Genomic DNA, 25,209 nt, shown 5'->3' on the forward strand with positions numbered 1-25,209 from the left:
TATTACAGCAGGAATTTTCTGTCTAGCGTTCTTGGGTGCCAGCATGCTGGCCCCACATGCCAGGCAATTTGCTGCGAAGCCTGGGTCGCGGTTCTTTATTTCGGAAAGAATACTTCAGAAAAACTGGTTATGCGCGTCTTGGGAGTTACAACTAGCCCTGGCCGGCCCAGGGCGGGGGGACTGGCCACCTTGAGGAATGTCGCCGAACTCCTCGACGGTCACGCTGGAAAAGTGCGAATCTTGCAGGAAAACTCTCGGTGTCCTGGTTCTTCAGAACCTGGGGGCATTTCCACGTGTTGGCCCAAAGGAGACTTTTGTGTTGAACAGAATGACTCGCGCCTGGGCCACAAGCGAATTCCGGGGTAGGTGGAGGAGATCGTCAGTTGTCTAACCCCCTCAGTATCGCGCAAGATCCTCGTTCCAGAGTCACGAAGAACACTCGAACACACTGATAAAACTGGCGGCGACATAGACAACTCTAGTGGGCCCGCAACGTGATTCAACGCCGCGAGAATTTTGTCGAACTTTCGACAAAATTGGCGAGAACGGGTTAGTCCTCGAAAAACGAATTGTTATGGCTGACTCCATCATTACTTTTTGTTGTTCCAGTGAATGCGGGGGCTTCGCAACGCGACAGACCTTCCCGACTCGGTGCAAAAAAAATGTTATTTGCCAGTATTGGTTCTAGGCTATATGAAAGGCAGGTTCGCTATTGTTCTACCGGTTCTGTGCCTACACGGAAACTGACACTAAATCCTTTGAACCAGACTGCCAGTCGTCCTTGCACACGCCTGCCCGAATGGACGGTAAAAGGCTTCCCCATGCGGACAGCCAGACGTGGATTTACTTTCCCGTGAATATGAAATGAAGTGACTAAAAAAGAGCAGCGAAAAAAACTGATGTGGACCACAGGAGTCTCTTTCCGCTGATGCCAGGCCTCGACTTGATCGTAGCTGCGCTCCACACAATTACGATCACAACAATGCGTTAGCACAATGCGTATTCTTGCCGTTTCTTTTTTACAATCGAATAACCAGTTGACTTCTGAAGTGACAACGCGGAAGCAAAGAGGTGACACTTGCTCCCGAACAATTAATTCACCAACGAAGGAAAAAGGCCCTGTCGCCTACTGCTGCTCTTCAACCCTCCTAGTAGAGCTGCGGTGTGGCGTTTCACGCAATCGCTACCCTTGCCTCGCTCCGGCTACGCCCTTCCCAGTGATGGCGCGTACTCAATCCATACCGCTACGATGTCACCCGGTATTTTGTGGAGAGTTTTGTCGTGGTTATGTTGTACCGGTGACTTGCAAACGAGGATGAGCGTCGCCCTCACTCCCATACCCGATGTGCGCTTTATACTATCTATACATGCGCTGGTAAACAGGTGTAAATACACGGACATACAAATATAAAGGAATAAGCCACACAAAAACAAGAATCGGTCCACTAACTCCACATTTTTAGGCACGGTGTTCCGGCAACAACGTGTCTGTGGGCGCCAGCGGCTCCTCCCTATCCCCTCAACCAACAAAAAATGGGGAAAAATGTTTCTCCCAAGGGAACTACGCGTTCCCTCAAGCCTCGTCGAGCATGAAGTAGTTGCCAAGAAGCTTCTGCTCTTTGTCCTTCACACTTTCCATTTTGTTGATGCGGGGCCGGAAATTGGTCGGGTCTCGGCGGAATGTGATCTCCAGGGACTTAAGGAAGCGGTTCATGCCGCTGACGAGATTGTCAGGAGAGAGAGCCACGCAGTCCACCCTGAAGAACGGAAACGCAACGCATGCGGTCTCGTTGATAAAGGCATCGAACAGTCGCGCCGAAACACGCACGCAATGCCGACGCTCGTAATCGCGATCTCGTCCTCCGCGTTCAGCGAATCGAAACACAGGAAAAAACACTTGTTTTACTTGTGTGCCGGAGCATACAACACCTGCATCTGGCGTGTTTGTGGTACCGTCTCCGTGCGAGTCCCACAACTGCGGGCCGCGTTTCCCTGAACAGTTACACGCTAGCCCCCCAGCAGTGCGTGAAATCGGCGATATCCCTTAACCACTTTCAGACGGCAGTCCAGGAAAAAAAACGAATGCGCGAGAGTCGACACATGCCTGATTTCCCTTCTCGGCCGCTTACCCAGGCTCGCCCTCGTACACGATGACGCGGTCTGCCAGGTAGGTGGCCATGATGAAATCGTGCTCGACCACGAACGCCGTCTTTTTTGCATGCAAGATGAACCTGCAGATCGCCAGAGACCCACAACAGGATGCACGTGTCGAGGGACGTGAGCCCCGGTCATTTCTCAAGAGACTGGCAAACACGGGGACTTTTAGCCGACACATTTGCACACTGGCGCATCGACCTCTAAGCACACTTCCCAAACGCCCCGGGAATGGGCTCGAAACCCCTCAGCGAGGAGACCACGCAGAAGATGAGAGCGGTTCCATGCGTGCAGGCGAGGCGATGTCTTCCCTGCTGCCTCGCTGGCCTGCGGCTCTCGCGATACACAAGCCTGGCAACTGGACGGCGGAAATGAACGACGGGGAAAGGCAATGAAAGACCGCCAAAGCGGCCTACCCCAACATGCGTCGCGGTGTATGTACACGTGCTCTGCAAAGGAATGGGCGCGCGCAATTGGACACGTGCGTGGGACTCCTTCCGCGATACGGGCATCCGTTCGTGTGCCTACCGCTTGATAACTCGCGCAGCCATGATACGTTGTTCAGAATCGAGGTAAGCAGACGGCTCGTCAATAAGGTAAATATCTGCAGGTTTCCCCAGCGCGACAATTAGGGCGACGCGCTGCAGCTCTCCTCCGGACAGGTGCTGCACTTCTTGGTCCATAATCGTCTCCAGCTGCAGAGGCTTCACGACGTCTGTTTGGAACTGCGGGTGGTTGAAGGACTCCCGGATCTTGGCGAAGAACAAGTCTCTGCAACAAGACGATAGTGCGAGGAAAACCACGGGAAAGCAGCACCCGTTTGACACCTTCCCGCAGACAGCGTGATCGACAGGGCAGGCCAGAAGCGAAGACGAAAGGAGGAAGGCGGGACACACACGCGGAGCACGTACACAGGATCCATCTCCCCTACAGAGAGAGCGGACACACACGCAAGGTTCCCCGTTTTACAGAAAGCACATTGAGATTAGTGCACGCGCCCCTGTCCACACCCCCCCACACGGACGCGTAGATCTTCCTATTTAGAGACGCATCTTTTAATGTGGATCCTGTACGGGTCGGCGAGTCACCCTCTCGGTCATTGGGCAGTTATTTGATTGCTCTTCGCCTCTGTGCATGTGCCAAAAATGCCGACAGACTTTTGAGGACGTTGTTCGAAGTGCAAACCCCGCTAGGACGTTTTGTGGAAGTGTTGCCTAGACAGCCAGTCTCTGCTTGCGTCGCTCGCGGCAGAGCCGCCTATCTCGCGTAAAAAAGCGTGGACCTACGACGGTTCAGCCGAATCCGCCGAAGGCAAACGCCCTGCTTCGTGTCGTTTCCGTTCCACAAAAGCCCGACGCGCAGCCCTCACCTCACTGTTCCCTGGTACTTGGCGGTGATCGTCTGCGGCTTGTAGCTCACATGCAGATTCGGCAGCTCCACGTCTTCGTCCGGCTTTAGCAGCCCGGCGAGCATTCTGAAGGGCCACCAGCAGCAGGTGCGGCGATGCATGCACGAAAAAAGACAGGCAGGAGAGTCGCGGGACTTGAGGAATCTCCACAAACACGACGCCGTAGCTGGTCGAGTGGACGACCCAGGCAAAAACGAGAAAGCGTCTGCCACAGAGCAACCGGCGGGAACTGGCTGTTGCGAGAACCCACACCAGTAGCGCGCTGCGTAGCAGAGACGTCACTCGCGACGCACACGACAGAGCCGAGGAGCTATGGATCCCTGAAATCCACGGGAACGATGGACAGAAGCATGCCGGCGACAAACGCGCTGTCTCGCGTCGGGCCGTGACTTTTCTTCTGGACATACACCGCGAAAGCGAGCAAGAAAAACCCACCGAATCAACGTGCTCTTTCCTGTTCCGTTCTGGCCGAGCATGACGAGGATTTCGCTGTCGCTGAAATGGCCGCCTTCCACCCGAAGCTTGAACGAGCCGAGCGTCTTCGTCATGGACGGATACTTGTAGAAATGCAGCCGCTGCGAACAAGAGAGACGCAGAGAAGCCAAGGAGTGACGGAGAGGGAAAGAAAATTGGACACAGAGAGGAAACGACGTGGGAGAAAAACCGCCGCCGCGGTTTTTGCGGAAAACAAGAAAGAGGAAGAAAGCAAACGGAAAGACACCACACACAGTCGAAAGGGACCACATAAGTTAACAGACACGCAGGAAAGCTTCACGCCGCCGTCCCGTGCCGCACAGGGTTAACTCCCAGGTGGAGTCTCTTCTTCTGACTGCCTCTGCGTTCACTTCGTCCCGTCTCCCTCCACTCTCGTATCCGCGTCCTTTCGTATCCGTCCCTCCGTTTGCCCCCCTCCCCCGCCCCACCCCCGGCCATGCCTTGTGCTTTTCCCTCCCGTCTGTGGAGCCTTGGCCTCACCTGAATTTCTTCCGGGAGGATGTCTTGGTCAGCCGCCAGCTTAAAGTTCAGGCTCTCGTCGCGGAACCGCAGGTTCTCCGTCGGCACGAAACCGTCGAGGAAAATGTTGATTCCTTCTCTGACGCTGAACGGCATGGTGACGACGCCGTACGCGCCGGGTTTACCCCAGAGACAGCAAATGTAGTCGGAGAGGTAATCCAACACGGACAGATCGTGTTCAACCTGTAGGAAAAAACACGCGGGAATCCTCTTCTGCGCAGCGAAACGCGAAAGCAGACGCACCACTGGAGTCACACCGGAAAAACCGCCACACGGGTCCTCCCGCTCCTACTGCCGTCGGGTTACCGGGGAAAAAAGTCGCCTGGGCACACCACCGCTGAATGCACTGTGCAGTCCTTTTCTTTCACAGCGCACCGCCCCTCCCCCCCGTTCTCGACAAAGTCCACACCTCCGCCCACAAATGTAGCTTTACCACAGAGAAACGAACCAAAAACTCCGAGGCCTGAGCATGCGGCTAAAGGAGAGGATATACATTCATATGCATATATATATATATATATATATATATATGTAGTGTTTATCACACACATAGGGTGTAAGTGCACTTTTGAGAGTTTCACGTTTGGATTTCTCAGCAGCAGCCGCCAGTTCGCAGGGGATCCCTGAGAGCGGCCACGTCGCTCTTGAGTGGGGAGAGAGGGGCAAAAGAACCGTGTACAGCCACGAAATCTTTGATTTCTCGGAGCGGAATTTCGGCCGCCAGCACGCGTGCGCTCTTACCACAATGATGAAGTTGTCGTACTGGAGACAAGAGCGAATCACGAGCGCCGCCTTAAGTCTCTGTTTGACGTCGAGATACGACGAGGGCTCGTCAAACATAAACACATTGTTCTTTTGGATGGCCGTCACGCAGATGCAGAAACGCTGCAACTCCCCTCCGGAGAGATTTCCAATTTCACGGTCGACGAGGTGGTCTAGCTCCATGTCTTTCATGAGTTCGGCTCCTCGGCCAGTCTCGTCTTTAAGTTTCACGACGGCCCCAACCGTCCCTTTCACCTGAGGAAAAACCGCGAGAAGGGAAAACCAGGCCTCGGAGGAGAGACAGGACAGCGGCGCGAAGCAGCGGCAGTCCGCCCGCCGAAGAGAAAACAGAGAACGCGCAGAAGGGAAAGGAGAGAAGAAAGAGCAAAAGGAGAGGAACGCAAAAAAAAGGCGAAAGCGAAGACGGAGAAGAAAGGAAAGCCAGAGCGGGGCTGGGTGGGAGGTGGCGACGTCAAAGAGAGAAGACTCCAGGAGAAAGAGAAGCGAAAACTGACGCAAGGCAAGGAAGATCCACAGGGGAACGAAGGCAAACACGAGACGCACCTCAGATGTCTCGGCTTTTCTGCGCAACAAAGAAGCGACTCACCTGCTTAGGGACGTGGTCCACATACTGAGGTTTGATGCTGGCTTTCAGATCCTCCTCGAGCATGCGCGTGAAGAAATTCTGCAATTCACTGCCTCGAAAGTACGCCAAGATTTCTTGCCAGTCTGGCGGGTTGTTGTACTTGCCCAGATTCGGTTTCAGCTTCGCTGAGAGAATCTTCAGCGCCGTCGACTTGCCGATACCGTTTGTACCAACGAGACCCAAGACCTGCAGCCAAGAAAGAAAAAAGGGGACAGCGGCAAGGGGGATAACAGGGAGAGGACGAGCCTACCAAAGATCCAGAACCCCCCGAGGGACGGCCTGCATCTCGGCCTCTCTCGAAAAAAGGCGCTGTTCTTCTGTGCCTATCAACGCTCGGAGTCAATACCGACACCCAGGCAAACACATGTAAATCAACGGGAACTTTTGGACAAAAAGGTGTGCGGTTGCTCGCCACGCGACTCTCGCCACTGGTTTGTCTCCGTTTCTCCCTTCTTCCTGTCCACCTCTTGTCTCGTTTTTTGCGTTTTTTGTTCTTTGCATTTCCGACTGGACGAGGTTTTGTGGTGCGCTCGATTCCTTTCAAAGCTCTTTGACGTGTCTCCTCATCCTGGCGCTTATCTCATGTCCAGTCCACATCGACTCAGCGCGCGCACCTCCCTTGCGAGTTTCTCCCTCTTCGCTACACCGTTTCGGTGCACACGTGTGCTCTGCTATACATCTGTCCTTCTACGCGCATCTGTACCTTCTCCGCTTTCTGTGACGGCCATACAACACATCTTCAGATCGAACCTGAACATACCCATGTACGTCAATACATCTAGAAACATATACATCCACGCCTCTATCTATTTACACATATATATATATATATATATATGTAGATGGATAGTTGGTTGTTGCGTGGGCTTGGCCTTGACTCTCGATGTGTCGTCGAGAAAATTCCACGTTTTCCTGACCTGTCCTGGTCTGGGAACGGGCAGTCTGTGGAGTTTGAACGAGTTCGGCCCGAAGCGGTGTGTGACATCTTTGCCCAGGTCTCTGGGGAGGTTGATGATGGCGATCGCCTCGAAGGGACACTTCTTCACGCAAATACCGCAACCAATGCAGAGCGGCTCGGAAATGAAGGCAATCTTCGACGTGGCGTCTGCCTCGATGCACAGTTTCCCGGTGCGCACGACGGGGCAGTTGCGCTTGCACTCCTGCCTGCACTTTTTAGGTTTGCAGCGGTCGCCGTTCACGATGGCGATTCTGAGCCGCGCGTCGTCGACTGCCTCCGCCTCCTTCTTCTGCTTCGGCGCCATCTTTACGACACACGGAAAAAACTGGAGACACGGCAAGAGACACGGACGAGGGAGAGGCGGAGGGCCGACTAGAGGGGGAAAGTGGCCAAAGCCCGAGAGGAAATGAGCGAGAACTCTCAAGCACGCGTTGACGCACGAAAAAGCGGGTTTTCGTCTGTCCTGGAGCAGACGTGACAAGGAAACGGAAGACGCGGAGACACGGAGGGAAGATGAGCTAGCGACACGCGACAGAATGGGCTCAGACAGCGCAAAGAGGCAGGGAAGACTGCTTCCACTTGAATTCTTTCTCTCAGCTCGCACGTAGAAAGAGAGGAAAGAAGGCGTCAGACACAAAAGAAGGATGTGCGCGTGGGTTGAGGGCAAAAGACGACCTGCCGAACTCTCCGTTCTTCTGTTCCTCGTTGCGTCGAGGAGCTGGAACCGCCACGAAGGGGCGAAACCTCGGAGAGCCTACCGAAACCGGCGGGCGCCAGGACAGCGACAGACGATCGGTTCAATAAACAATCTGTAGATTTTGAGGAAGGCACCGGCCGCCTCAGGCGACCTCCGCATGCGGAGATTAGAATTCCCTGACCGGCAAGAGAGAGAGGAGCCTGCGGAGGGCCGAGGCGAAACGTCGGAGCGCCTTTGTCCTATACAGGAGAACCGAGGAGCATCAGCCTGGCGAAGAGACGACAGAGAGCCCGTTGAGAGACAAGACACGCGATTTTGAGTGAGTATACAAAAAACTGGACTTTGCGATATGAGGAACCCAGCCTGCAGCGGTGGCAGCGTAGTGGAGAGAGAGATAACTGGCAAGAAAGGGCCGAAGTGACGGGAAAACCACACCGGAAGAAGCTCGGAAGGACCAGAGGTGACAAGGGGCGAAGCAAACGGGAAAAGCAAGACAAAAAGCGGCGTCGCGTCAAGGCGAAGAAGGAGAGCGCATGACTCCTGGGAGCTCAAGGCAGTCCCAGAAACCGTTTCGCAGCAGAACGCGACAGAAAAAAAGGCTGCTCCGTTGTGACACTGGAAATACCCCACCCACAATGAAGAACACTTTTCTGTTGACACGCGGCTTGGCAACTGACGGATTTTTGTTTTGGGATTCTCGGGGGGTCTTTGTGCTGCGGGGCTGCGAAACGTCACGCAGCGGAATCCACGCTTTTCCCCTAGTCCGTCTTATCAAAGAAATACCGCGGTCTTGATGCCTCTCCAGTTGGTGACATCTGGGCGGGCAGGAAGCTCACCCACCGGAATTGGAGGTTTGAGGAGCAACTTGGAGTCGCCTTGCAGCTCCACTGTTTTCCTTTGGAACATGCCCCGGACAGAAGCCGAGAGAGACAGAGCTATTAGACTGACGACAGGCTTTTCTCGCGGAAACTCGGAAAAAATTCCGCGGTCTCTAGCCTAGGTCGCCCGCCTCACGCGTTTCCCATCGATGCATGCGGCAAGCGAGTGCCTTGTGGTCCTCGAACGGAAAAGTAGCCTAGGACTGCCCTCTGCCGCTTGACGGTAATAACCATTTCCAAGTTTTCGTCTCGGACGCATTCTTGCTTAAGCAGCCATGTTTTCTGCACACTTGCCTGATTTGACAGGCAGGGGTCTCCCCGTCTACGAGGTACGCCAAGGAGCGGCGTTTCTGCCATTGCCGTCGCGAGAATCGGAGCCTCGTGGCCACGTTTATTGGATGTTCGTCAACCCCAGTGCTGGGCTTAATTGGCGTTTGCGAAGGTGACTGCCGGCTTTCCGAGACCACTTTTTCGATTCGGCGCATTCGCTTCGAAAGGGCCCTTGCCGCGCCGGCGGTGTCTTGCGGAGCTTGTTTGCTTTAATCCACGGGGAAGTTTGTCTGGCTCGTCTCTTCCGTGTGTTTTCCCCGGCATAATCATCCTCTCCACTCTCTCCTTTCGACATTCCACGCCTGCGACGCCGTACTGAGCGTTTCCGACGCTGCGACTGGCCATTGCACACCAAGTCGGACCGTGTGTGTGAGTGAGGTGTACGTACACCCGCGTCCTTGGCGGCCTGGGGATGCTCGGTTCGTAGACGGCACCGGAAGGCGCAGGACAGTTGTAAGCCTCCCCTCGAGCTTCTTTCCTAGCGTCTGCCTTTGCCGTCAAAATGTGGCGCGACCTTTTCTCCGCGGCGAAAGCTAAGTTTGAACAGCAAAAACATCGCCAACTGGGTGTGCAGAGCGCAGAAAGCGGTGCGCCCTCCTCCCCCGACTTGGCGTCTCCGCTGGAACAGAAAAGCGGACTGACCTGCTCCGCGACGTCAACAGAGGACGCCTGCTTAGCTCCGCCGTCGCTTCCTTTGCCCGCCTCATGTTCTGGCCCTTCTTCGCGGGTCTCGCCCGCCTCCCCTGCCTCCATTGTCCCGTCATCTGCTGTATGCACGGCTGCGAACGCGTCTTCGGGAGAAGGCTGGCGGGCGACTGGCGGGATCTATCAAGGTGCTTCCTTGTCAGTCGGAAGAGAAGGCGCGGTGCCTTCGAAGCCGCGAAAGTTGAAGAACAATGCTTCCTGTGGAGCTACCGGCGACGAAGGGGAAAGCTCCCAAGAGCCACGACCAAAGAAGGCCCGCACAAACAAGCATGTGCCGCGCGACGGACCCTCTCCGGCGCAGCAGAGGGGATCCTCCGAAGCCGGGACGCCCAGAGCCCCCGCGGCCGTGCCACAGAAAGGCGCTGGCGCGAAGAAGAGACAAGGTCGCCCGAAAGCAGCAGCTGGAGCGAGCGCCAAGAGAGACAAAGATCCCGCATTGTCCACGGTGACGGCCGGCGCGAACGTTCAGGACACTGCCTCTTTTGCGTCCCCGCCAGAGCCACAGAGTTCACCGGGTGTTGACGCTCCGCCTCTCCCTGCCGCCTCGGTGACGCACGACCCAGCAGCTCTGTCGCCTGCCCCGCTCGCGACGACTGGAGACGCTTCTCGCTCCGCCGCAAAGGCGTCCTTGCCTTCGTTGTCCGCTTCTCACTTGGCCTCTTGCGCGTCGGCCGGGGCGGCCTCGCCCCGTGCATTCCCGGCCAAGTCTCCCAAGGGGCGCGTGCCTCGAACCGCGTGGACGCCCGGCAACTCGCCACGCACGAGCAACAAAGAAAATAAAAACAACGGCGCAGCCCCGGGGCGAGAAGCGTGTAAGAGTGTGCTTTCTTCTCCGTCTCGGTCGCTCTTTCGGGACGACACACTGGGGAAGTTCGCAGCGATTCTCGCGACGTCGCAGCAAGAACGCGAGAAAAAAAGTAGGCTAACGGAAGGCGCGCCGCAAGCTCCGAGCGCACCGCCTGTGGGTCCACCCACCGCCTTCGCGTCTTCTGGGATCTCCGCGTCCCATCCCACGGGTCCACCCTACAAAGAACTTGCGCCTGCGAGGAACGGGGCGATGCCCGCCCGAACCCCCGCAGGTGCGCCGCTTTCATCAGCAGACGCAGGCGTTGTCTCCTGGCACGCAGAGAAGGCGTCTCTGCCTCCCGCGCCGCAGCCGCAAGACGCGTCTTCTTTCATCCACGCAACCCCTCGGCTTCAGCCCCGCCCTCGCAACGGCTGTCGACGCGGCTTGGAAGGCGAACCAGAGCGGGGCGGCCCCGGGGGAGTCGCAGAAACAAGTGCAGAGACCGCGCGGCATGACGCGGCCTGGCGTTCCCCAGGTGTCTCTGTCGTGGGTCAAGAAGAAGACGGCAACTCAGACGCTGGCCTTCGCGCGCTGGCGGGTTTCGGGGAGGCGGATGCCTCCGATTGGAGAGATGTCGAGGGGCGAAAGCGGGCGGAGTGCGGAGCTCGGAACGCGACTGCTTCCGGGGCTGCGATCCATTCGGCTGTCTCGTCGGGTCTCGTTGTTCAGGGCCCGGGCCACGTCGCAGAGAGGACGCGTGAAGCTGAAGCGTCTCTAGCGCCTCCAGGAAGCCCCTCCGCGGATGCTCAGCTCCCCTCTGGCGTCGCTTCGTTTCCCTCCGCACCGCCTTTTTCGGCGCCTTGCGCGGCAGCGGCCTCCAGCAGCCCCATGGAGGTAGTCGAGATCGACGACGAGGAGTCGCTCGGCTCCGAGGACGACGACGCAGATAGTCTAGGCGGGGAGCGCGAGGGCGAAAGCGAGGGCGAGGAGGAAGGGAAGCGCTACGTGCCGTTCAGGTTCATTCGCGGCCTGTGGATCGACGTGGAGCATGAAGGCTTGGCGGGGCCCGACGAAGAAGAAGAGAATGACGAGGACAGTCCAGGAAGAGAAAGGTAGGAAGACAGGCGTCTCACAGGCGCTGCATGGGAAGCGAATTGCGAAGGACGAGGGCCTCCTTTCGGCGAGGTGGTGCGCGCCGAAACGAGGAGCGGCCGCCGCAAGCAAAAACGTCCTCTGCGACCGACCAGACGCTGGGACACGAAAAGCGAGGCGGGAGGAGCGACAAAAGGAAGGCGGCGCGAACTGCAGGGAAGGAACGGCAGAGGAGGCAAGGGCGGCATGAACGAGGAGGTCGGTTCGGTCTCCGTGCGTTCGCGCAGATGTGGAGAGGCGACAACGAGCAGAGGCAGATCATGCGGCAGCTCTCACGCCACAGGCCACAGGATCCCGGCTGGGATACAGCAGTGTAGATATACACACATTTTTGGACTGGCCTCTCGAAAGGGAGACAACCCGAGCGGCGGGCCCCATTGTGATGGGGAGCGAAACAGCCCAGCGCGCGGGGAGCCGCATCGACCTTCCGGCGAGGCTGAAAACCGATGAGGGTTTGCAAAACCTACGCGTCCACAGAAGGGGTTCGCACCTCGTTTCTACCAGTCTTTTGTTCTTGCGAGGCATTCCCCCTTGTGTCGGTGACTACTCCTTTCCAACGCACCGCCGTCGCTTCGCCTTCCGGTTGAGGCGTCCTCCCCGGGGACTCCGATGGTGTCCCGGAACTGCGTCGAGTGAAGAAACGCCCAGTGCGCCGTGTCCCGCGCACTTCGTCGTGGAGAGATGCCGGGCGCGAGAGGCGGGCCGAAAGTGTGGCGGTTCTAGATACGGCGAAGGAGCCTTGAACGCATGCAAAAAATGCATGCAAACGGCGCGAGAGTTGTGCCTGTCCTTGTTCAAACTGTCTTTGCGTCTTTTGTGCAGGCCGTCACCTCCCACTGCAGACAGCCGATCGAAAGCGTTTTGTTTCTCGGCTGCGCCGGTGCTCGTCGACTTCCGAGCGTCGGTGCACGCTGCTTACGGGGGCGAAGCGAGAGTGAGAGACCCGCGAACGTTGGAAGCGGCGATCTTCCAGGCCGCGCCGCTTTCTGTCCCGCTCTCTCTGAGCTCGCAAACGCTCAACGGCTCCGACGGCGCTGCAGGGCGAGGCGTCCAGACGGTCCTTTCCGGCGCCGTCGCGGGCTCGTGGAGCTGCGGAGACTCCGGCCTCGCTGGGCGAGGCGGCGCAGCTGGCGGCCACGAGCTGGGCGGAAACCTGGTAAGTCGCACAGAGGTTTTTTTGGGCGCATGCGAAAACGGGTCTTCTCCGGCTTTCTCCCCGAACTCGGGCGGCGGTCCCAGCAGACGAAGCGACACGCGCGGGAGGCTGGACGAATAAACGAGGTCGCCGTTTGGCTGTGTCAAAAGTGGCGTGGACAGAAGGCTGTCTTTAAGACCTTCGTTCCTCTTCTCTGGCCGTGAGGTGTACAGACACACCGGAGCGGTCGGGCGCTGTGGCAGCGCCGTGCCGGTTGCGGCACGGCGTTTGTCTCTGGCTTGGTCGCCTCTCTCGGGCCTTTGGCGTTTCGACACCCGTCTTTCTCTCTCTTGCTGGGAGAGGACGTCGCAGGAAAAACTTTGTTGTGCGGAAGAAAATGTCTCATAAGAACGCCCCGGTTTCGGTGGAGCAGCCGGCGGCGGACCCGACACTTGCAGGGGTGACGCACACCCAGGCGTCGGGCGTTCTGCCGAAGGGCGAGAAAGTCCGTGTTCTACGCGAGGCCAGTGGTTCCGCAGCGTCGACACCCGCGGGAGGACTAACGGGCGAGTGCGTTGCCTCTTTTTTTCCTCTCAGCAATACCGCCCGAGCAAGCTGGAGTTGTGCGTCGCGAGCATTGAGCAGAGACTGGCCAGGCAGCGCCTCATCGCGAATCCGCGCGACATCCTTCGAGGCGGCGGCGGCGCCGGGGGAGTCTACTACGACAAAGACGATGCGTTTCTCGACGACAGCGAGACAGTAAGGACAGGCCTACAGACTCCAGGAGACTCGGGAGAGACAGAAGCAGCGAGCAGAGAGCGCACAGTGGCTGTACGAGGAGGACGAGAAAACGGTCCCGGAGGGGTGCTGAGGAAGGACGGCGACGCGGTGGGCGGCGCACGCAGATGAAGTGGATACCGAGACGAGAGAACGGGAGAGAGAGAAAGGGAGAGACAGGGAGAAAGAGAAAGGGAGGGAAAGGACAAGAAACAGGGAGAAAGGGGAGAGAAAGAGGACGAGCTGGCGCCGATACGGTTGTTCCCGTGGTTGTGTGTCTGCTCAGTTCCGCGAGTTTGGCATGGACCCGCAGGCTGATTTTGAAGACCAACAGACAGTCTCCGGAGCGCCGTCCGAAAGCGGCATGGACGATGAAGACGCCTATGAAGGCACAGAGGAGTTCGTGTGCGACAACGATCCAACGATGGAAGACTCCGAGCCGTAGGCGTCGTCTCAAGCGAAGGAATCGCCGGTTACCCTTTACACACGTGCACGCGGTGCGGTGTTCTCACTGGCATACATACTCGTATATTTTTACCTATATACATAGATACACGTAGAGGTACACGTGTACATCGAGGTTTTTTCTAGGTCCATGCATACGTCAGTGTATCTGGGTTTCTCTTTATATTTGTATACTTACACATGTATAGAAAGACACACATGTGCAGGTCAAGAGAGGGAGCGAGCGATGGGCTGGACTGTGTCGCTGTGTAGAGAGGCTACCATACGCTCTTTCCTCCAGGGGCTGGGCCCGAAAGCAAGCGACGGCATGCTTGTCTGGCACGTAAATGTTTGAGAGACTCACGAAGAAGACAACACGCTTCTCCGCTCTCTCGTCTGGAACAGTGTGCGTGCTGTAGCGACGACTTTCAACGACGCGGATCTCCCGGACTCGGGGCGTCTCTGGAGACCTTGGAGCCTATCTACACGTGTATGCGTGCACATATATGTATATATGTATATATGCATGTATGTGTACCTTAGATGAAAAGATGTAAGCTCCGAGCCATTCGTACGCGTGCTGGTTGTCGTGTTCAGAGAGGACACTGACAGCAACGTCAAGAAAGGCCGCAGGATGCAGCAGGAGGACGAGAATTTCAATCCCCTGGCCTGGAGGCGATACCGAACCTCAGTGAGTGACGCGTTTCTCTCTCTTCTGGAAAGCGGGAACCCCTGGCCTCGTTGCTTTTTCGGCTGAAAGCCCAAGCTCACGCGCACCTGCATGCAGATGACAACACGGGGCCTGTGCATCTGGTTTGATTTCCCACAGGTGTCTTGCATACAATTATATCTATACACAACTACAAAGTGATATCTATGTATGTGTATGTTCGCGTATGGATGGAAGTATGCGGCATGCGGCTGTGTATATACACTCGCAAAAGTCTCCAGATGGCGGTGTTGTAAGCCGGAAGATGTGCACTCCAGCAGAGAGCGTCTTGTCGGGTTGAGGGGTGGAGCCAGGGGTTCCAGGGCCGTGGCATGGAGAGACACCGAGCACAAAAAAAGTTTCGAATCTGTCCTGTTTGTTCTGTGGAACTTTCGTGGGGGTTTCGCGTGTGCCTTGAGTTCTTCGCTTCATTGTCGACCGGTTCCTGGGATGAAAGATCGTGAGCGCAAAGAGCAACAGAGACTTTAACACTGAGGAGGCCTTCTGTGGACGGAAGATCGGGAGGTGACTGGTGTGTCGCGTTTTCTCCTTCAGCTGAAACAGAACATGACAGACGACGCGTTCAATGTCCTGCTCGACATGGAAGAAGAGCTGAAGACACTCCACGGTGAGCGGAAAGGCACTGTTCGTAGACCGGCCTTGTAATGCCAGTGAGGCCACGAAGGCGGGTTGAGAGAGGCGCTCGACTCTCCGTTCCTCGTTTCGTCGCTCTCTTGTGTTCTTGTCTTTAAAAGTGAAACGCGTCGCGACGGAGTGCTTGTTGCCAGAACGCGAGTTGCTGGAGGGGAGGAAGAAAAGAGGCAAGGGGAGAAAGAAACAGACGCAAGGGGAGAAAGAAACAGAGGCAAGGGGAGAAGGAAACAGAGGCAAGGCGGAAGACAACAGAGGAGAGCGGAACAGAGGACGACGAGAGTAAGAGACGGCGACGGAGAGGGCGAACGAGGTGAGAGGAAGACGAACTTTGTTCGTGTGAGCATTGCCTTCAGCGGTCGAAGGCGAGAATGCGGGCTCTCAAGCGATCGAGAAAATTATGGTGAAGCACGTGAGTCAATCTGAAAGCACAGTCGTGCCAATCAGGAGTGTCCCGCTCTGATCCAAGAGGGGGGAAACGCTGTGGAGGTGCGCCAAGGCCTGCCTTGTTGGGAAACGCAGTGGAACGGTCTCTTGCGTTTCGTCTCTTCACATGCTCTCCACAAAATACCAAAAGCCTCAGGTCCCGGAGCTGCAGATTCTGTCCATGTGGATCTCATGAGGCTTCGTTGGCGGAGCGATACTTTTCCAAGTGACAAGGCACAAACCAGGCATCCACACTCATCCCTCCATATGCACGTACACCTATCTACCTGTATATATCCATATATGTACGTGTGAATGCACACATAAATCTATGTGCACACGTTCCGACACGATCAAATATCGAGCATGAACGCGCGCCGCTTGTGTGTTGCATGCAGTTGAGAAAAGCCTGGATCGAGCAACTGGCGAACCGGCAAGGGCCGGAGCGTCTCGTCGAGTTGGTGAGGAAGGGGGGAAATGTCTCATCGAATCTGGAGAGACCGAACCTCGGTGAGGAGGCGAGGATCGGGGCTCACACCTGGCGATGAGCGCTGTGAGGCAGGCGTGACTTCAGCGTTTCCCCTTGTTGCGCATCTCGCCTCCAGAGGACTTGATCACATCCCTGCATTCTGGGGCTTTCCTTGCTTCATCGTTTTCGCTCTCCGTGGGTCTCTGTGTCTCTCCTTAGAATTGGGCTCTCGTGAATAAGTTGGGGAGTGCTCTGCACGCCATCTCGCGCGAATGCGGCGTCTTCCTCGTCCACGTAAGTCACGAGAAGCTGAGTCGAGTGGAAGACACGGGGCGCACAGCGTCTCTGGCTTGTGATCCTAGTCTGCGGAAGGGGGAGCAATCGGAGGGACAAAGAGAGAAAGGCGGAACGCGACAAACCCGCAGCGACGAGAGAGAAGTGGGGGAAAGGAGAACGGCGAGGCAGGCGACGCGAGGCGGCGACGGTGTGGGCGCGTAAAAGGAAAACCTCGTTTTTGGTTCCACTTCTGGATTAATTTATGAGTTTGATCGAGGCGTCGTGACTCCCGGTCCCTTTTTGTTTCTCATCGCCTCGAGGCGACAGGCGCTTGCCGTCCGCCTCCGCCGTCTTTTCATGGCCCAGTTCGTTTTGCTGGCCCCGTTCTTTTGGCACAGAAAACGTGGGTGAGAAGAACGCTCGTGCACAACAGCACGGTGTACGAGTATCTCCTCCTCCAGCTCTTCGACATGATCAAGAAGTCCCCGCTGTTCAAGAAGGACGACTCCGCTGTCATTCAGAAAGTGCAGGAGGTGAGGAAAACGCCGGACAACCCAGCACGTGCACCGAAGCTCGCCACATCGAGACGCACATACCAATTTCCTCCCCAGGGGCAAGCGATATGGAGTCCGCCGCATATATATATATATATATATATATATATTGTATGTGTATGCATGCATATGAACACACGCATACATACGCGTTTATATATATATATATATATATATATGTGAGTAGATGCGCGGGTAAGGAAGTGTGCACGTGGTCACCTTTGACGAGGTGTAGACGCGGCAGGTAGAGGGTGACATTCTTTTTGACGGAGGACACACCAGGTTTGCTGGGGTCCGTCATTCGCCGGGGACCGCAGAAGGCCGTTTGTGTATGTGAGGCTGTGTGAGCTCGTCCAGGTGTGTATTGACACACGTGCGCGGTGGCAGTCGATGTGCTGCGCTGTGCAGCATTGAAAACATGCCTTGATTGTATCTGTGCACGCACGTTTCGACGTGTTTTTTGTGGCGATCGCTGTCATTATGATGCAGAGAGATGTGTCGAAAAGCGGGGCATCGGCGCATGAAGACGCCGGACCTGCGTCGCATTGCGCGGGAGTTCCTTTCGTTTTTCCAGAGCGGGTTTCAGCGTTCCAGGGTTTTGGAGAGCTCTGAAGCTGACATACTTCAGAGCTCTACATGCTTCATGTTTGCTCGAAACACGGAGGCTGCCTCGGCTGTGCATTCGTGCCTTCCGCAGTCCTTCGAGGCCTGGCAGCGAGTGGCGGATGACTCCAAAGGCCCCAGCAACCCTCTGGCCTGTCTCGCAGTGCCTTTTGCTCCCATGCTTTTCGGCGGAGACCGGACGCAGCACTTGAAAGAAGCAGAACTGGCGAAGTCTCCGCTTCTCCGCGTAGGCGCAATCCTCATCGACATGGCCGCCATCTTCCACCTGCGACGGAATGGGCTGTACGTCCACTGCACTCAGGAACCATGCGAGTCCATTCGCTTTCTGTTGTGACGGTCGACAAAGAAACACGTCTGTGTCGAGTGTCTATGCGTTGCTTACATCCAGGACAAAGCACATGATACCCAACTTAAAAATGAATATATATATATATATATATATATATATATACGTGTAAGGTTGCCGCAGCGTTGTTCGTGTGGACATATTTGCATGTTTGCGGGTGTGCATGCGGGGCCAGGTGTTCGAGCACTGTCGGGTGTGCGATGCTTTTCTGGGTTGTCCTACAGCCGGGAATACGTCGAGCTCGGCCTCGGCGCCGAGAGCGACTTACAGCCCGACCAGGAACAGCACTTCCCGCAGTTTCTGCGAGGTCTGCTAAAGCAGGCAGTGCTACGAAGGTTCGGTGCTGGACCACGCTTTACGCTCAGCGCCGCGTATCTGAAGGCCTTCGTCGCGCATTTGAAGTGAGTCCCAATTTGAGTCATTTCTAGGCAGCTGAGTGGCACGGACAGCCTGGCGCGGGCTGCGACGGCTACGACGCTAGGCTGGATTCGTTTGCGACACAGGCTTCCCGCCGTTCCCTTGCGTCCCTTGCTTTTGCCGCAGTAAGCGGGTGAATCCTGCATCTAAGAACGCCTTTGTGGCCTTCCCCCTGCATGCCCCGTCTCTTCTCTCGTACCTTCGGTTCCGCGGGTCTCTTCCTGTATCTCTATCTGCAGTTACACTAGCGAGTGTGTCCTGGTATACAACGTGATGATGTGAGTCGCGGTGCCCTGCCTCTTTTCGGAGCACCCCCGCGGAGCAGGGAAGCATTCAGACGCTCGTGGATCTATTCACAAGCTGCAGTTTTCCTGACTCTGTTTCCCTCCAGAACGCGATTCAACGTGAACTTGTACGAGCGACGCGCTCGACGGTTTCGGGAGCTCCAGTTTCAGACCGCTGTCTGTCGAGCGGCCGTCGAGCAGGCAGGTGTCTGCACAGCGGGGAGCTCTCTGCCGGCCAGTGGAGGCGGGGCTTCGTTGCCTGGAAAAGAGAGCCGGAGTGAGGGTTTTTCCGTCAAGTGAACGGCGGCTGGCGAAGCAGATCTCTGTGGACAGCGTTTTGTCGAATTCGTTTTCGGATCGGGTTTCGGCTGCTTGTATGTGTGGCTGTCCCGCGCTCGGCAGTGACGGGTGTGCTGCAGAGGGCCTCTTTTGTGTCGTGGGTGTCGTTCGCGCATGTCTCCTGTTTCGTTCTCGTCGGTTCGTGGGCTTTTCTTCTTCGCTTCGAGTAAATCGCACTCGTAGTGTAGTGCCGTTGTTAGTTAGTGCCGCCTCACCCTGTGTGCTGCCTTCTAGCGGTTCTGCGTGCACGCGTTTGCGGGTGCCTTGCCGTACGCTATGGATCAGCCCCCGGGGGCTGGGGAACGGCGAGGAAGAAACGGGATATACAGATGAGGGGTTGAACAGCGAAGGACGACAACGGCGGAATGACCTTTTTGCCTCCGGGGTGAGGTACGTCCGCGCAAATGTCTAGGTAGAGTCCGTGTATAAAGTGCAGGCGCCTTTGTGGCGAACTGGCTACAACGAAGCTGGGGACGGGAGTGAGGAAGCAAGGGCCAGAGAGCGAGTGAACCGGGACGGAGGACCGAACACAGAGACAGACGAGCGAACAAAGACGCGAGCGAGGAGCTGTGTTTCGTGGCACAGTGCGTCATCTATTTCTGATAGAGTGAAGAGGCGCAGATGACCAAAACGGATTCTCGTGATTTTGTGCAGCTTTCGGGACGGAAGACGCGGATGAACAGCTGGGTGCTGCGTGATACTGCAAAAGACACTTTTGAAAAACTGCGTGGCCTCCGCCACTTTTATATCTTTTTTCAGAGAGCAGAGAGCACGAGACGCGCGAGTGATTCGCAAAGCGTCCACTAAACGTGGATCTCCTAGTGGATCTTCTTCAGCCACAAGGACCTCATAGGTGGAGCCAAACACGGTGGACGGGCTCATCACTACACAACTGTTTCACACGTTCAGGAGGCGACACTGTGGGCGTAGAAAACTGGAATTACATCTTCAAGTCCCTACTGCACGGAACACATTACAGACGTCCGATTTCCGCCACGTACATCCGGGGGGGGGCGGTGTCTTTGGTCAGGGGAGAACAGAGAGACAGGTAGCGATTCGGGCACGTGCTGAGGGAAGCGTCGTAGGGCATATTTCCCTACGTTGCAGGCAGTGAGGAACAATGCGTCAATCGAGAGGTGAACGCAGGGGACACATCCATACTGAGGTTCCCTTCGAGTCCTCGTATCAGTCACGGAGACTGGCACATAGAAGTCTGCCGTTGTCTTGGTCCTCGTGGACCGGCTACTCGCCTCCCAACCCGGGACAGCGATCGCCTCACATCGGGTCAATTTTTGAGACACCCATTTCCCGAAGACTTCCTCGAAATGGATGGGAAAAGAAGACTACAGAGGGGACTTCCTCTTAGGCACACGCCACATGGTCCCCGGCAAAACACAGGCGCGGAAGTTGCCATGAATGTGAACACGAATCTGAAAGTCGCCTTTGCAGAGACCTTGCAGAGCGTAAAATTTAGCCATTTTTCCTGCCTGATGCCTGCACCAGAACCTCCGCATTTGGCCCCGTGGTCCCACAGCCAGTAACGTCCACAGAGAGTGTTTGACCGCCGAGTCTTCTTTGCGGACAGCTACAATTGTGCTCAACGGTACTGATCCCGTCGGAGACGGACCGCCCACACCGGGTCACTTGTAACTTTCTTAGCAAACACATTTCGGTCACACCCAGCACAAACCGTAGCCTTGTGTTCCTGCGCTGGTGCACACACTCCTGACCACGGTGTGGCCGTCAGCCGATTGTGCGTCTCGCTGTTTTTGCTAGTAACGGGATTGTCCCTTGGACGTGTGCCGGCAACCCGTCTTCTCCACCCCCAGCAGCTTTTACTTCAGACATACCAAAAACAGCATCGCGCGATCCGTGAGCATAGCTGCAGGCGAGGGTACCTATCACCGCATTGCAGTACGTTCGAGAAACTTTTCTCGGAAGCGTTATTTTCCGCACAACTGGGCTGCTCGTAGAATGCTGTTCGCTCACTTCGTGTATCCGTGAGATCGTAGCCACTGTCCAACGACACAGGGCAGTATGCGTGTGCGGGGTAGTGCCGCGTGGGGTGACCTCAGTAGCGGTCCTTCGGTAAAGTCAGTTGCCTTCGGCACGCAAAGTGCCGGCTGAATTGCGTTCAGTCTCCTTGACTTGATTTGTTTTCCACAGAATGACGGTTTCCCGGTGTGGGAAGTTCGCTCTTGTGGCCATCTTCCTGGCAGCATGCGGACGGGAGATATGGGGGGTGCGGTTCGCGCAGGGGTCGGAGTCGCCGTCAGATTCTCGGCCACTCCGTAGAACACCCATGGAAGAGCAGTTCGCCAAGATGTCCATGCATCTGAAAAAGCAGGATCAGGAACTCCAGCAAGTGATGCAGAAAACGCAAAATGTTGAAGACCAACTGGAAGCACTCATGAAGATCCTTGCCAAGAGGGTATACTTGAGACGATGTGGCCTCAAGCGTGGCTTACTTGCCGCCACTTTCGCTCTAACGGCTATCCCCAGTGCACTGCTGCAGGAAGGGTGGGAACGTGCAATACTGGGATTTATTGCCGTTGCCTTGGGAGTCGTATCCTACTCATACCTAAAGCGATACTTCACTACCCGCGATGTTATACCACCAACGAGAAAAGAGAGCGAAAAAGGGGAGCTGACTACCACCGCACCGAAGTAAAAGGAACCCAGATCGAAGGAGCAAAGCGAAATGCACGACGTGGAAGTAACTGGGCCATCGGGGACGCGGAGCGGAAACTCAAACCACAGTACAGGTGAGAAGTAGCCAATCAGCAGCGAAGCTGTCCGTCGTAGAGGCACACACGAAATTGAATCGTACTCTGGAGAAAGCCACCGCGTGCAGTGCATTAGGGTTGCTTTCTTCAGCAGGCCTCTGTTGATGACCGTACTACGAATTGATCCCGTAGCGTTGCTACACACTGGTCCTCGCGATTTGCCCTCTATCTAGAGGCGCTGTGCTTGTAAGCTGAGCCGTTACGCGTGAGTGCAAAGAATGAGTGGATGCACTTTCCCCGTCCGCACCCTTTCCGGATAACGGAGGTATTGTATAGATCAACAGGCAGTCATGTTTCTCCGTTCCGCATCTCTGCACATGTGATCCAGAAGAGTGCTGACACCGAACGTTCCTTCTCTTTTCCTGTTTCGTGGATTCCTTGCTCGCGTGACAAAGGTTTAATGAAAGGGATCCGAGTTCTTCTGCAAGACCAGAGTTCTGAACCGGTTTCAGCAAGCAAGGAATTCTTCGCACCGTAACTGCTCGAAAAACAGGGCGCTCTGTGTCGTCCTCGCGTCGTGAATGTGACTGCCTCCTAAACGATGGAGGTCTCCTCAAACCAACGTCAGGGCTCGCTCCCTAAATAATCACTAACCCAAACGTGGCCGTAATATTTTAAGATGAAACCTCCCTGACCTTCCCCTATCCACCCCACTCCATTCATACGAGAACGAGTGACGCTTTGAGCACTAGCGCGACAGCATCGTACAAGCACTCAGCTAGTTATTGAGAGACACTCACGAGCCCAAAACCATAACTACCATTCATACACGATATAATTTAGATAGCTGTGATATTTTTAGGAGCATAGGGGCACGACAGCTGCATGTGTAACAGCCCGTCTCTTCCCCACCGTTACATCAGCCTGCTGTGTGCGAATGCATTGTAGCGAGAAAACCATTGAGCGAGCACCAAGAAGCAGTGGCCTTACCGTACCGGCACTTGAACGTTGACACAGAGACGTAGGCGCACATGGGCACATATGTATGCTGGGTGTCGAGACTCAGAGACTAGGTTGTTCCCTTTTTTCCCGCTGGTTTCCTCCTCGTGCTGGAGCCTATTGTTCACATCAATGTTGTAGTCACCGCTCATACGGCACCACGGGAACGGCCAGAGTCCACGAGCAGGAGGACTTAAGTTGCAGTTGTTCGATTTTACAGTTTAATTAAGCACTGCGCAAGAAGCCCAGTCAGGACTCACCTGCAAGGGAAAGATCGAAAATGTAACCGTTCCGACTGAAACGTTGCGCATCTGATGAACGTGACAGTACGGTTGCGCATGTTTCGAGTCCAGCAGCCAGCGACTGTCATGCGACCAGCTATGACACGCACAATGGATCAGGGTTGATGACGGTTCTGCGGCTGTTAAAGCGGTTAGAAAAGAGTACAAGGAGACTAGCGACAAAGCGGGACTTCGCCTCAAGGGTCGCCGACCGGAAAGAGGCAAAATGGTCATTGACGAGCACTACACCGTTTCCGAAGCTGGCCAGTACGCGTGTCGCTTTTATAGCCGAGGAATATGTGATCACACACGACCACAGATTACCAAGCACATTTTCTTAGTTGCGGAGGGAACATATCCAACTGGGGTGTACTGTGTGACCCGGACCGAGGCTTTGCCACAGCGATTCCGTCACCGTTACTATAGGATTGTTTCTCAAAAAATGAAGCCACAGCCGGTAGTTTGTAGCACCCAGGAGTTGAGGGTTGGCGGCAACGTCTCTACCTGAGCTCGCACACACGGTTCAAACTTCTGCGCTTACTAATTAGGAGGAGCGGTGACAGGTCACGTTTGTGCTGCTGACCAGAACGGACATCCAGGTGAAGCCGGGCAAATTGGACATTGGAAATTCTCTCTGTTTTCAGACAGATGTGAGGCGGTACTACACAGTGACCCCCTATCCCCATACGTACCATCTGTCACGGTCAGGGAATCAACTAGTTGTTGGAGCGCGAATCACACTCTGCTAACTTACCCAGTGCCCAAAATGGGATGACTTGGGATGGATAAGACACTAGCATCTGAGTAGTTGTTTTCTCTAGCTGTTAATACGGTGATATCAGTAATCCACCTATTACGTCTAGAACATAACCGTTGTGGAATAACATCAATGGAGTACGATATTGAACTCCAACACTTTTAGCTTGCAATACTCTGCGAATTAATGCAGACAAAACAGATATATAGAGCGGACCGTTTGTCTCCCTCGGTTCACTCAACCGCCTCTCTACGGTACCCGCGCTGCTTTTTGTGGCACTGAACAGCTAGGAACCCGTGAGGACAAGCAAGAGTCAGGTGCGTGTCAATGAGCACATTCTTTCCTCTCACTATCGTTAGACGAATTTTTGAACAAGTCATCCTTTTGTCATCGTACGAAGCAGTTCCTGGTTTCTCCTCTCCATGCGATAAAAGAACTATGCGAAGAAGAAAGCAACACTGAATGCGACGACCGACAACCCCGGGGCAGTACAACGGCGACAGCTAGTCGTAGTCCACACCGACGAGACTGGTTCGCTCCTAACTGGTTCGCTCCTATGCAAGCTGCAGGGAAGTTCGCTTACGACAGACTGGATGATGTGTTCACTGCACACTCTCTCCAGTGCATTTTTTCCAGCGAAAAACATGTTCCTATGTTGCCTTCCGACGTTGGGGGCCATCACTGGTCATTGCCGCCGCGACCAGCGTGCCTGTGCGTGTAGCGCTGCATGCGCATGCGTATCGTCGTCACACACTTGCGTTTTTTGTAGGATTCCCCTGTCTCCTACCTGCTTGGAGATATCACTAAATGTGCTTCTTTGGAGCCATGTAGTCACCGCTTTTATGCGCCAATTTATTTGTTGTGTGCCTGACACAGCACTTTTTCATTGCTTTGCTCTTGCGTGTCCACCCTCAAAAACGCGGTATCGAGAACCGACGTTCTGCTCCTAACTGGCGGACCCCCTCTCCGATGACAGTGGGATGATTCATTCTTCCTCAAACCAGCCTCAAGAGAGATTTGCTAAGAACTAGGTTATGCTTGCATCTGTCTTCCAAGGTCATGGCAGCTCCACTACCATCCTTTGGAGACGACATCGGCGTAGGTCGAGGGTATTAAACAGGGAATAGTATTTGAGCAGAGTGTTTCCTCGTCAACTTCCTCTGATGCGCTATACCCAAGACATTTCTGGTCTGTGTCCACTCTGTCTCTGTTGCCGAGTGTAGTGAAGCAACCTCATGACTCAAACTCAACGAGCCTCAACTGTCATGGAACAAAACCTAATGACTGCGGCGGGCACGCGATACCGAGGCTGCCGCTAAGAGAAGAGAGTACGCCACACCAGGTTGAGGCCGGTCGAAGCACCGTTAATTCTGCCGCAGAGAGTCGTGGAAGGCGCAGCAGCACACAACAGCCAGGAGCATATGAGCAAGTGGGGGAACGGAAAGAGAGTCTCAGACGGACGGCGTCACCGCAGGGAACTTTCTGTGCCTGGTTTCTCAACACC

General features: G+C 55.5%; 2 protein-coding genes across 2 annotated transcripts; one reads left to right on the forward strand and one right to left on the reverse strand.

Moving 5' to 3' along the window:
• Positions 1-1,573: 1,573 nt before the first annotated feature.
• On the reverse strand, positions 1,574-7,246 carry NCLIV_059510 (RNase L inhibitor, related; the record flags this gene model as incomplete). The annotated part of the gene is made up of 9 exons (XM_003885505.1): positions 1,574-1,757; positions 2,130-2,231; positions 2,683-2,925; positions 3,524-3,628; positions 3,998-4,137; positions 4,538-4,759; positions 5,318-5,593; positions 5,946-6,170; positions 6,902-7,246. The coding sequence occupies 9 exons, from the start codon at positions 7,244-7,246 to the stop codon at positions 1,574-1,576; spliced, it is 1,842 nt and encodes a 613-aa protein (XP_003885554.1).
• A 2,103-nt stretch (positions 7,247-9,349) lies between these two features.
• On the forward strand, positions 9,350-18,903 carry NCLIV_059520 (conserved hypothetical protein; the record flags this gene model as incomplete). Its single annotated transcript, XM_003885506.1, has 13 exons — positions 9,350-11,451; positions 12,314-12,647; positions 13,224-13,385; positions 13,690-13,844; positions 14,445-14,538; positions 15,112-15,184; positions 15,564-15,619; positions 16,032-16,094; positions 16,322-16,396; positions 16,777-16,911; positions 17,630-17,838; positions 18,127-18,303; positions 18,711-18,903. The coding sequence occupies 13 exons, from the start codon at positions 9,350-9,352 to the stop codon at positions 18,901-18,903; spliced, it is 3,828 nt and encodes a 1,275-aa protein (XP_003885555.1).
• Positions 18,904-25,209: the final 6,306 nt, after the last annotated feature.

Source organism: Neospora caninum, chromosome XI, assembly GCF_000208865.1.
Source record: "Neospora caninum Liverpool complete genome, chromosome XI".
Classification (NCBI taxonomy): domain Eukaryota; phylum Apicomplexa; class Conoidasida; order Eucoccidiorida; family Sarcocystidae; genus Neospora; species Neospora caninum.